The sequence below is a fragment of the Rhododendron vialii genome, chromosome 9a (assembly GCF_030253575.1).
Source record: "Rhododendron vialii isolate Sample 1 chromosome 9a, ASM3025357v1".
In the NCBI taxonomy this organism is placed as follows: Eukaryota; Viridiplantae; Streptophyta; class Magnoliopsida; order Ericales; family Ericaceae; genus Rhododendron; species Rhododendron vialii.
In genome coordinates, this window is record NC_080565.1 from 39,921,295 (window position 1) to 39,933,205 (window position 11,911).

General features: G+C 40.6%; 2 protein-coding genes across 3 annotated transcripts; one reads left to right on the top strand and one right to left on the bottom strand.

Moving 5' to 3' along the window:
• The first annotated feature begins 1,002 nt into the window (after positions 1 to 1,002).
• On the top strand, positions 1,003 to 4,498 carry LOC131300473 (F-box protein At1g30790-like). The gene is made up of 2 exons (XM_058326342.1): positions 1,003 to 2,445; positions 4,305 to 4,498. Exons 1-2 carry the CDS (start codon positions 1,275 to 1,277, stop codon positions 4,325 to 4,327), a joined length of 1,194 nt encoding a protein of 397 aa, XP_058182325.1. The 5' UTR covers positions 1,003 to 1,274; the 3' UTR covers positions 4,328 to 4,498.
• An 860-nt stretch (positions 4,499 to 5,358) lies between these two features.
• Positions 5,359 to 10,846, bottom strand: LOC131300474 (pyridoxal reductase, chloroplastic). 2 transcript variants are annotated; one of them, XM_058326344.1, is made up of 8 exons: positions 10,612 to 10,846; positions 10,303 to 10,531; positions 9,562 to 9,655; positions 9,121 to 9,244; positions 8,716 to 8,769; positions 6,994 to 7,145; positions 6,784 to 6,877; positions 5,359 to 5,687 (listed from the first exon to the last, which is right to left on the bottom strand). In XM_058326344.1, the coding sequence occupies exons 1-8, from the start codon at positions 10,732 to 10,734 to the stop codon at positions 5,502 to 5,504; spliced, it is 1,056 nt and encodes a 351-aa protein (XP_058182327.1). In that variant the 5' UTR covers positions 10,735 to 10,846; the 3' UTR covers positions 5,359 to 5,501. The 2 variants fall into 2 exon arrangements, with proteins under 2 accessions (XP_058182327.1, XP_058182326.1); XM_058326343.1 differs by having other exon boundaries at positions 8,668 to 8,769; positions 10,612 to 10,844.
• Positions 10,847 to 11,911: the final 1,065 nt, after the last annotated feature.

Below are 11,911 nucleotides of genomic sequence, written 5' to 3' on the forward strand. Positions count from 1 at the left end.
AAACTCTTCTGTGCATGACATGGGCTTTATGCTAGTTGATATGTAAATAGAGGTATAATAGGGAAACAATGCATTTTAATTTTTAAGGATGGAAACATATGTAGTGATGTGCACTTTAAGTAAGGGCTCCAAAATAAAATGCCTATTTTAATTTCTTCTTCGGATTTATTATTATTGTTTTTAGTTAAAAAAACATTTAAGATGTCCCATTGGAGATGCTCTCAAGTTTATATGTTTGGAGATTACTGAGGGTCACATGGTCAGTTTTCATATTCTCAATGAAGTGAGGGGTCAAACTCATTCGTTTTGAAGATATATAAGTAATAACCAAGCAATAGTTTATGGGGGTGTGCACAAAATTTAGGGTGTTTTGAATAGAAAAGTTGAGTAACTTATTTTTATGTCTTTATTTGAATTTTTTTTACATTTTTTGTTTTGCCTCAAATTTTTATTACTTATTGTTTCGTCTCCGCAAGAATAATTAAAAAAGTAAAATTTTTGATTGAAACTCATACTAATTTTTTGGATAAAGACAAAACTAAGTTAAAAGGACAAAAAAAATTTAACTTAATTTTATCTTTTTCAAAAAAATTATGAGTTTGGATCAAAATTTTATACTTTTTCGATTTGTCTCGCCGAAACGAAACAAACAAATATAATTTTTTTTAAATAAAAAAAATAACTACTACTGTAATTGACTTTAGCCAAAACCGGTCCACAATAAAGCTAAGGTTACCGACCGGTTCTCGACAGCACGCCGGGCCCATTCTGGCTACCGGACAGCTGATTCGAGTCATCCAAAAAAAAAACGAGTGGGCCTACGTGAGATACAACGACATCTGAGGTGTGTAGATGCTCGATCCAAATATTTCATTTTGGATCAAAAATCTACACACATCGAATATCGTTGATTTTTGCATGGACCCACTCATTTTTTTGTTAAATTTTTAGACAGCTCGGATTAGCCGTCTGGTGGCCGGAATGGACCCGGCGCGCTGTTAGGAACCGGTCGGTATCCTTTCCGGTCGGGAACCTTAGCACTGCTGATCCACTCCTAGCGCTTTTCGGCTTTTCCTCTCTCATACACAGGATTCGCAACGCAACCCAATTCATTGTTGGATTTGCGAAAACCCCCGAAATCCCAATCCTAACTCGATCCAAATCCTAATACTCCGGTTCTTTGCAATTTCCTTTGATGCATTGGATTAGATCTGGTGGCTATTTATACCCACAGCTAGCCTAGCAATGAAGAAGAGGGAATAGGAAAAGCAGCAATGGCGATGGAGAAGAAGAATAAGAGAAAAATAAGGGCACCCGACGGCAACTGCAACAGCAGCGGTGACGGTGAAGGTGGAGTATTTTCAGCAGCACCGGTGCTCCCCCACGATTTGGTGGCTGCGGAAGTGCTGACAAGGCTTCCGGCCAAGTCTCTGATGCGTTTCAAGTGCGTCTCCAAGCTCTGGCTCTCCACCATCCTCGACCCTGGCTTTTGCGGGTCCCACAGAGATCGTTCCGGCCCCTTCGGCCGCACCGGCCTATTGATCGTGTCTCCCGACGAAGAACAACACAAAGGGTTAGGGTTCTTCCTCGCAACCCCTTCCCGCCGCTTTGTACTACCACTAACTCTTGACGAACCCCTCAGTCCTGACCACTTCAGGGATGTATTTGATTTGCTCCACCACCAATTAACGCTCTCCACCCGGGAGTACGACGGAATTACGGAGGTCGACGACGAGGGCGGCAACCTCGTTTGTCTCTACACAGCTAATCGAGCGTGGTTATGCAGCGTCTCCACCGGTGAAATTATAGAGCTCCCCCCTCCCCCTCCCCCCCCCTCCCCTGAAAATGGTGCAGCAATTTGCTATAAGTATTACCTCGGTTATGATTGTAATATAAAGAGATTCAAGGTGCTTAGAGTATGCTCGATTCAAAGTGCCTTCTTTTTAAGGGCACAGTACGAGATTCTTACCCTGGGTGGTGAGGAGTACGAGGCCTCGTGGAGGAAACTCAACCGGGGTCCACCCGTGCAAATAATAGGAGGGAACAACGACAACTCTGTCTACATCAACGGAGCTCGCCATTGGTGGCATTACAGCGGATGCTTGTTGGTTCGTTTCTGTTTTGAAGATGAGGAATTCCTACGGATTGGTCTGCCACCAGGGTTTCCGAAACTAGGGGGTTCATTACATGAATTTAGAGGCTTTGTGGCTCTGGTCACCGGGGTAATGGATCGGAAATTGCACATGTGGTTACTTTGTCGTAACTGTGACAATGAAGAAGTATGGTCTGAGCGCACCCTCCACATCCCATATGCTTTTGCAGACCGTGGATGTTGCTTGCTCGGGAACCTCCATACAGGTTTGATGTTAATGACTGGTCCTACTATAGAACAAGAAGACGAACAACAACAACACCGACAACTGGAGGAAGAAGAGGTGTACAACAGTAAGTCACCCCTCAAGGCCACCCCTCCTATTTATTCATATGATCTCCTCCTTGGAAAGTTTGATGAATTTGTAATTGGAAATCCATTATCGTCTACTTCCCTAGTCGGAAAGGACACGTCCAAACTTCGCATATACAGTTATGTGGAAGATATCAGACCATTAAATCTTTTTATTAGCAACCCCTTCTGGGACTAGAAGGATAGATGACCATTCTTGAGTTTGTTCTACTAGTAGCATTCTACTCGGTGGGTTGCAGGATACCTTTTATGTGTCTTTTTACATTATGTACCATTGCTTCAAGTATGGATTGCAGTGTTTGTTTGCAATATGGATTACTAATATATGATGGCTTTGTTGCATTCTTCTGTGTGAAGTTTAATCTTTCATACTTGGATCACTTCTTCATGGGATCTATTTTTGCTTACAAATGAGTCAACATTGAAACTTGCCTGTTTTTGTAATCTGCATTGCCAGAACAGCCCAGCTAGGGACAGTGGTTGCGCTGGACAAAGATTTGTGAAACCTCTTTCCTTATCTGGAAATTGTGGTCATTAGTATCTTTCTCCAATCTTAAATATTTGTTTGGCTCTTGGCGAAAGGAATTTTGTGTTTTTGCATTTGTTTTGGAAATTAGGTTTGTTGATGTCTTTCTTTCCTTCTGACTTTTATTCCAGTGAGCAATTATTATGAAATACTTGGGACAAATTCAAAGATGATTTTTGTCATGTGTGGAATTCCATTTTTCTCCCTTCTCTAACCACAAGACTTTATTAGCTTTCTTCTTTTTACACTCATGAAGAGAAACAAATCCAAATCCCATCTGCCTGCCGATTTTTTGGAAGTATCGAAGGCGGGAGATTACATTGCTTCTTGCATATTTGTATTGGATTCATGTTTACAAGGGATATGTTCAGAGCTTTTGAAGATACACAAAAATCTCCTTGAACTGATGGATGTTTTAAAATGTCTTGGTCAATTACCACAATTTAGTGAGAAAAAAGGGGGAGATGTATTTTGGTCAATGAGCCATACTGCAAACGAATAGATTATTACGGAGATGGAATCAAATCTAAAAGTGATTTCCAAAGAAGAATTCTAAGTTCTTTGAGTTGCAATACTTTTGTTTAAATTTAGCAACCTTGAAGTTGTCTAGGATTGTTTGGTACATTTTATTTGGTTGCTGAAAATACCACCTACATAGAATCTTACGGTTTGCTTGTTTTGTTGAAGAAAACTCGACTGTACCGAGTACTTGTGTTAGACTGGGCTTAGTCTATTTGTCCTTGAATGACGTCATTTCAAGGGATGAATTGTGTTTATCCTAAGCTTTACATCTGAAGTATCTATTTATTGAGTGTTCTCTTTGTTGTCTCAGCAAGTATCGAAATTTTTGCTGTTGGTTGCATCTAAATGTAGAATCTTGATGTCGGGATATCACGTGTGCAAGTGCAGTACGTACACTTGCCCCAAGCCAAAGAGTCAGCTAATTTGAGCTGGTGAAAATGTGTTTAGCTTAGTAACTAGTCAAATAGGAAAATTAGCATCACAGTAATTTTTGTTCGTTTGTACCTAATCCATTGTTTGGCTTTTGCAATTAGCATTGTTTGTGCATAGATAATGAACAGGGCATATTAAAGGCTTAACCATCATTTTGATTCATAGAACAGCTGGATTGCAGCTTGATTATTGCTATGATTGGGAAGTTATAACGTAATGGCCTTGCATTATCATTATGTGCATGTGCCATGATCATTTTCTGATGCTGTGTTCATGTAGCCTTAAGCTCAGTGCTCCTGCCCATTACTTGAGAAAATCTTGTTTGCCTTGACAAATGACAATGATAATGTTTATGTATAGGGATCGATCCAAGGGGGGAGTAAGGGGACGATAGCGCCTCCAAAGTGTAACAAAACCCTCATATTTTATGCCCTACTTGTTAGATAAATCACGGAATTGGAGTTTGCACAGGTCTGTCCCTGCATATTTGGATGTCTCTGTACATATCTTTAATTGTTTCTCTTTTTCCAATTAACACCCCTCAATTCTTTTCCCGATTCCGGCCAGCCTTTGGAAGAAAAGAGTCGGGGGGATGGGGTGGAAGGGGGTTTAGTAATCATCCCCTCGATGTTCCCTATGTAAATTGATCCCTTAGTGGGTAAACAATGGAGGTTTTCAGGCAGTTAAGGAGTGTCCAGTTGGGATAAACCATGTTTTACTTGCTTGCTACTCTGTATCTACTGGATTGCAGCTTTGCTAATTCAGTTGTTGCGCCATTTTCAAAGCTTCGGTTCGTGCGTTTTAGGTCTTTCGTGGTGAAAGAGTAGGTTGGTATTAAGGCCACGCACCTTAAAAGGGCACTTTCTTTGATGAGGATCTGAATTTCTGCCAAGAGCTTTATATTTGATGTGTATTATAAGGATGTGTTCTTACCAAAAGACAGAAAAACACCATTCTGTTAATGCCTGATGGACTAACATAAGGGATGAAATACTTCATTTTGTAGAGAATTCAGTGTCAGATATGTTAGCAAGGTGTTTCTTATACTGGTGTCTCTTGATTCTGTTATGAGTTTAGGGTCGCATATTTTATTTGCTGAACTTGCTTGAGATCATACAAGGCTTTAACAAGTTTAAAAACATGATCAGGATAATGAGTCAGTACAACCACGTGGCTGTTGAACATACACTTCCTCATTCACATAACCATTCAAGAAAACACTTTTGACATCCATTTGATATAAGGAAAAATTCTTGTAACATGCAAAAGCTAACATGTGAATAGATTCTAATCGTGCAACAAGTGCAAATGTTTCCTCATAATCTATTCCTTCCTCTTGATTATATCTGTGAGACACGAACTTCGTGTTTCTCCAGTTAACCGTTAATAATGGAGAATTAATATAATTGCAAGGTTTGTGGGGATTTGAGTAAATAATAAGGATGAAATGTGCTAAAGAGAGTAGGGAAGTTTTACAATGTTTAATTACAATAATTGTCCGCAGGATTAACATTTTGCTTGAGCGAGTTTTACATCAAATATGCTCGAATAGGACATTCACCTCGTCTGGAAAATGTTTTGGAGCATTTTGCGGGGAGACTCGCGTGCTGAATCCTCTAACTGAAGCAACTCATCCAAAGTGAGACGCCACCCAAGAGCACCCAAGTTTTCCTCTGCTTGTCTTACTGACTTGACCCCGGGTATCGGAATGGTACCCTTGCAGATGCACCAGTTTATCGCAACCTGCCATGAAAATTACTTGAATAAGATTAAGAATAAGTGAAGGCGCACGATCACTAATTTGAAATGGATCTGCATCTGCTAATTCGGTTGTAAAAAACTCAGATCAAGTGCAACAGCATCATTCATTCGGCACAATATGAGTCTTATGACAATCAATAGAACTTGTTTTCATCCTCAAAGAAACGTAGAAAAGTGAATCAGTTTTATGGTTGTAAATAAAGGTTTCAAAACCAACTCAGGACTTAAAAGATGAACATTCGAATCTCTCTCAACACTTCGTAAGTCGGAAAATTTTATACACAATTTGACTGTTTTAACAGACTTGGTACCATCGTTCCTATCTACCGTTACTCACTACGTCCCTTGCCCCCCGAAACTTAGGGCGATACATCATGATTCTTGAATTTTATAAAACCCATGGACATAGGGTTCTCTGTCCCTGCAAGCATTGCAACCTCTGTACTTCTCTACGGTAACTTAACCACTGCTAGTTTTCTGGCAAAATAGCAACTTGAATTGGAAAAGCCTTTCCTTTCTTGGATTTATTCTAAAACAATTGAACATAATGACAAAGAGGAAATCCAATAACGCAGACAATACAATCACAAGCCTTACGCGGGGGGGAGGGGGGGGGGGGGGGGGGAAGTTCACTGTTTCAATCTTCCCAACCAAAATGGGGGAATGCTGCAAGCAAAGAACAAAATTAATGGAGCAAAAACCAGGGGAAAATATCTGAAGTAAGTTCATGTCCAGAGTAAAAAGAGGGAAGCAATGCGGACGGTGCCATAGATGGGAAAAAGCTATAACTCCACATGCTTCAAGTCCAACATGATGAAAGAAGCATTTGTTGTTTCATAAGTCTCTAGTAGGACTTTTCATGATATTAACCAGCTCTGTAGTTGATGCTTATGAGAAAGATAGACCAGTTAACCTAATAAGCTCAGTAACACAAAAGGAGTACCACATTTGGCATACTAGCAGACTAGTGGCTCAGCAACATCAACACGCTCATTAGATCATTACTTCCTCGTACTTCTAAACAATGTTTGAAGTATTGTAGACATAAAGAACTGCTCAAGAAAGAAAAAAGAATTACCTGTGGCACTGTTTTCTGTCTCCTTTGTGCAATTTCTCTAAGTGAATTCAATAAAGGCTCCAGCCCTGGAATAATTTGACTGAATAGTAAGCCCCTGTGCAAAAACGAAATCTGATGCTTTGAGACAAACACAAGAAACCTTAACTCCAAACCACACATTGATTTTTCACCAATCTCCCCTATTGGAAAGCATCACGAATTGCCAATTACCGAGGTCCTCTTGGAAGATTTGAAGGTGTATATTTTCCAGTGAGCATTCCAAGACCCAGAGGGCTATAAGAAATTAAGCGGATGCCTAAAGAATCACAAATATTTTTTATGTCCATCTGATCTTCTCCAATACTCAGCAATGAAAATTGTACCTGAAATCGAGTTTGTAGCAAAATTCAAGGTCCATATATTTGTTACCGTAGAATAGATAGAACTTATAGTTATGTATTTGAGCATAATTCATTGGCATGTATGTAGTTATGTATTTGAGCCTAATTCCTTGTTTTAGAACACTAAGTGCTAGATTGGGAAGATAGATTAAGCTTTGAGCCCAAACTCGATTGGCATGTAGGAGTATGTAGTTATGTATTTGTCTTGTATAGAAAGACAAGACAAGCCACTGATAGAATATTGACCTAAACAGCTATTCTGTTCCTCGCCCTCTCCTCTCTACATTTCCATTTCAGTGGATTTCTTCCTAAATGCAAACCGAAAGAGAAAGTGATGAACTTCAACTTCTTTATTGTATTGGTGTTACCAAGTCAGATTGCTCAATGCGGAGGAGGGATTGCACATGGAATATGTCCGCGACGCCACGAGAAAGTCGTTTTAACAAGGAAGCAACCATGCTAATCTTCGATAAGTTTTGAAAGGCCTTTGAAACGACCCGGTTGTTGAATGAATTGAACCATCCAACCATTCCCAAGGTACTTGTCCTCCTATACAAGAAGACCAATTTTGATCCAGCATTTGTGGTGGACAAAATCCACCCCACCTGCCTTCAAGAATGGCTCACTCATGAATCAGGCAACAGACTACTCTGGACTTTTAATGGCCAAGGTGATCAATTTTTAGAAATGGAGCCTAACCCCTATCGAGTATTCAGTGGGCCAGACAGCAGGTCTTCCATTAGAGCTGTCTGTATGGACCCATCCTAGGGAAGGCCCAGGCAACCCGAAGGCCAACGCCCATTGGTGACCAAATGGGTCGCCCGGCCAGGACCATCGCGGGCAGGCCGAAGCGTTGGGTTAGACCTTGAGAGATCACGTATAGCTGGATCGGTAACACATTAGTGCCGAGTTGTTTGGTCCGGCCACGTGGCACCGGTCTTAGTTCGGCCACATGGCTCGGTCAAGTGCCGCCTAAAAGTGTGACATACGGCAATCGTCATGCATGACATCAAACCAAGGAGCGATAATTTGTGACGTAATGGGAGGCACAAGCTTGGCACGGACTCTTGGAGGCCAAGGCAAGCACCCTAGATAAGCACGTCGTCCTTAGTCCTTACTCACCCTAGCTCTATTCCCTTCCTTGAACTAGGACTTACTCAGCTATCGGAGTGCCTACTGTCACCTCCGACCGGTAGGCACTAACGTGTTTCCCTGTTTTGCGGAGCTAGGTTGGGAAGAAGGAGCTCAGTCCAGATGCAACTCAGAGACCCAAGAGAGGAGATCCAACCGGAACACTACTCCATACTCCAATATTTCACATGTTTTAAATAGTTCTGGTTTAGACACATGGATTCTAGCTTATAGCTGTAAGAGTTTGGTCTAAAATTCAGGTACATCTAAGATCCTAGTAGCAATGCCCGTGTTTTCTTGTTTGGGGAATCAAAAATTGTCATATGCAAACGATAGGCATTAAAGCAAATCTTCATGATTGAATACATAGCACCTGAGCTGAGCATAAAGGGACTCCCCGCGCTTTAAGGTACTCGTGTACCTTCACAAGCTGCTTTGGTCCGTAATTGCTTACCCCAACTGCTTGAACTAAGCCCTGCATTATTATAACCATCGTTTATGGATTTATAAACGTAGGTACGTGCTGCAATTTAAATGAAGATTGCATGTGCAAAGGATATGAAAAATAAACCAACAGTTCAAATTTGAGACTACATCACGTGAGTTAAAATAAAAACAGCCGGAGTGCCATGAAAGAATTATGATTTCAACACTAGAAATCTTAAAAGTGGCTGTTCTCAATCTAAAGTGATCTAATAATCACGCTTCAAGCTGATACATCAGACCACACCCTTCAATGCACTGTTCAAGTGTCAAAATAAAGCAACTTTGAACCAGTAAGCCATGCAAATGTAGCAAATCATTGAAACGATAAATTCATGGTAACCTTCTCATACATTGCCACTAAACCATCCCAGAGAGCTAGCTCCTGCGGAGGAGCGTAGTTTGCAGTTGACCAATGAAGTTGCCCTATCCCGATTTGTTCAATTTGCATCCTCTCAAGAGAAGACCTGAAACACCATTCAACATCAAAACCCATCTACTCAAGGTGGGAAAAAAGTAACAAAAGAGCCATTCTGCTTGCACACATGCTCAGAGGCATTATCGATCAACCACATGCATCTGCTGCTTATCTTGTTGTCCTTGTGACACAGCTAATAGTACCAAAAATGAGAACCAACATCAGATACCAATCCAATGACAATGTCAATTTAATTGGCTTTGAAGGAGAAATGAGACGGGAGGATATATACGTGCAGCATTCATAAACCATTCAATTGGATTGGCATTGGAAAAGAAAATAAGAAGAGAGGGAACACTAACATACTTGCAAGCATTGACCAATTGTCCAGGTGTCAGGCGCCATGGGTATGCAGCAAACTTGGTAGCAATCACAATGTCATCCCTTACCTTCTCTGGTCCTGAGAAAATAATCAGCAAATGACTTAACAAGATGCAAAAAGCATCCCACATCTGAAGACAAAATATTATAGAAAACAAATTTGCATAACCAGAGCAACTCAAACCTCTGGCCTGGGAGCATAGAGAACCTAGCAGCGTTTGGTTGGTTTACCAGAGTCATTCCCTTGGACCTTATTCCTTTGTTTATGGTTCGATAAAAAGGACCGCATGCACATGTCAATTGGATTCATCATCTCTAGTTTAGGTGAATGGCCATTCTAGGCCAGGGATGACCATCCCATTCCTTCCCACAATCATTCCAGCTAGTCAAACACAAAATTTTAGCCTAAAAGGTTAAGAGCCGGTGATCATGAGTATGACATCATTAAACATCGCGCAATGGGACACAACTCCAAACAAGTTGGTATGTCATTTGCCTCGCAGACTTTCGAAGCCATCATCACTAAATAATGCGCCCAGCCATTTAGCGGTTTCAGGTTATATATTCCTTCGTGATTAACTTCCAACATTTATCAAAGGAAGGTAAAAAAATGAGTTCTTTAACCAATTGGGTAGAGCATCGTTCAAGCAGTAAGAAATAAATAGTGCATAAATCAGTAATCTGAGAGCAAATTGGACAGACGTAGAAATCAAAACTAGACCTGACCTTGAAATTCTCGAATGAACTTTCCAAGAAGCTTCTCACTTTGGCCATTCAGTCGACCAGTCCCGTAAGAATCAGCAGTGTCAAAGAGATTAATCCCATTTTCAACTGCTAGATTGAAGGTCCGCTGAAGTTCACTGTCCATTCCTTGTTGGTATCCCCACAGAAGCTGGTTGCCCCACGCCCATGTTCCAAATCCCATAGGGGATACACTCAGTGGGCCCATTTTAACCTGCCAATACCATCCAAATATAATATACAAGATACATACACATTTATATACGTTAAACTATTTAGAGAGAGTGAGAGTACCTTTTGCCATGGCCAGAAAAGAGGGAGCTTGAGAGACTTGAAGGGGGAAGAAGATAGGAGGGTGTCATTGGAAGCGCTGAAACAGATGATTTGTGAAGTGGGTGTGGCCATGGTGATAACCATGGTTGCCTACTTGCCTTGCCTCCTCTTCTACCACTCTCTGCACAGTGTACTGAGGAGTGAGCGGATAGAGGAGAAAAAGACTTCCAAGTTGTGCGGTGAGAGTTTAGTTTTATTTCGGACTCTTGAAACGGGTTATTGCGTCCTAAGCCCCCTACGGGCCCCACTCCGATTATTCTTTCTGTTTATTTTATTTTTGCAGGTCCATTGTGAGGATCGGGGGAAAACGCAGTTTGATCCGACAACAATCCCTTCAACCTATTTCCTTTTACATTTCCCAAAACAAATTCACGACTACACATCACTTAATTTGGATATGAGCATCTCCAAAGCTCCGGCAACTCCACCTATTGTTTAACGTTTAATTTATTGGCTCGGTATTTTGCTCCACCAAGCTTAGTGTAACGACCCACTTGAGCGTTTGGTCAGTTTTGAGTAAGTTTTTAGCTAGAGGGTGTTCCCGATTCTTGAAAAAAGAATTTTTTAAAAAGAAAGGTAATTTTAAGTTCAAAAATTATGTATTTATACAAATAATTTTTCTATCAATATAAATATTGTTTGATAAATCTCCTTGAGATCTTTTAAACGAAACAAAAAAAATTAAAAAATTATTTTTTATTTTTATTATATTTAAACTTGAAATTACTTTCTTTTAAAAAAAAATGTTTTAAAAAGAAAGCGGAACGACTTAGTGTGTTTGGGAGGACAGGGAGAAATTCAAGTGGGATTGGGAGTGTTGAGTGGCCGTGAACGTGAAGTGACGCGGGTGCAGAGGATTGGCGGTGCACAGGAGGATCAATCTCTCTCTCTCTCTCTCTCTCAAAAGCGCCTTGGAAAAATGGGTATTGATTTGGGTTGTCCTTCATTTCGGGAAACAAACAGGTATTGGAGATAGGTTTTTCCCCAAATCTTGAGTTTGGGTCTTACCTGTCATTAGCATTAAAGCAACGAAGTATAACGGCAACGCACCCTTACATTGGCATTTGTTAGCAGAAACGCACAAGAATAGCATCATAATAACCCTAAAGGTAAGTTTAGTTGGTTGGTGAGATTGCTCCCCCAACATAATTGACCAGTGTTCGATTCTTAAATTCAAGTCACAAGGAACAAAATTCTGGTGGTTTTAAAATGGGTAACAATTGGATGTTGCTATATATTGCTAAACTAGCAAACCTTCGCC

Excerpts from the sequence above, each read along its gene's own strand:
- LOC131300473 (XM_058326342.1), top strand. The coding sequence starts at position 1,275 with ATGGCGATGGAGAAGAAGAATAAGAGAAAAATAAGGGCACCCGACGGC. Across the intron at positions 2,446-4,304 it reads GGAAGAAGAGGTGTACAACA|GGATCGATCCAAGGGGGGAG; the intron begins GTAAGTCACCCC and ends GTTTATGTATAG.
- LOC131300474 (XM_058326343.1), bottom strand. The coding sequence starts at position 10,734 with ATGGTTATCACCATGGCCACACCCACTTCACAAATCATCTGTTTCAGC. Across the intron at positions 8,770-9,120 it reads TAGTGGCAATGTATGAGAAG|GGCTTAGTTCAAGCAGTTGG; the intron begins GTTACCATGAAT and ends ATAATAATGCAG. Across the intron at positions 5,688-6,783 it reads GACAGAAAACAGTGCCACAG|GTTGCGATAAACTGGTGCAT; the intron begins GTAATTCTTTTT and ends TTTTCATGGCAG.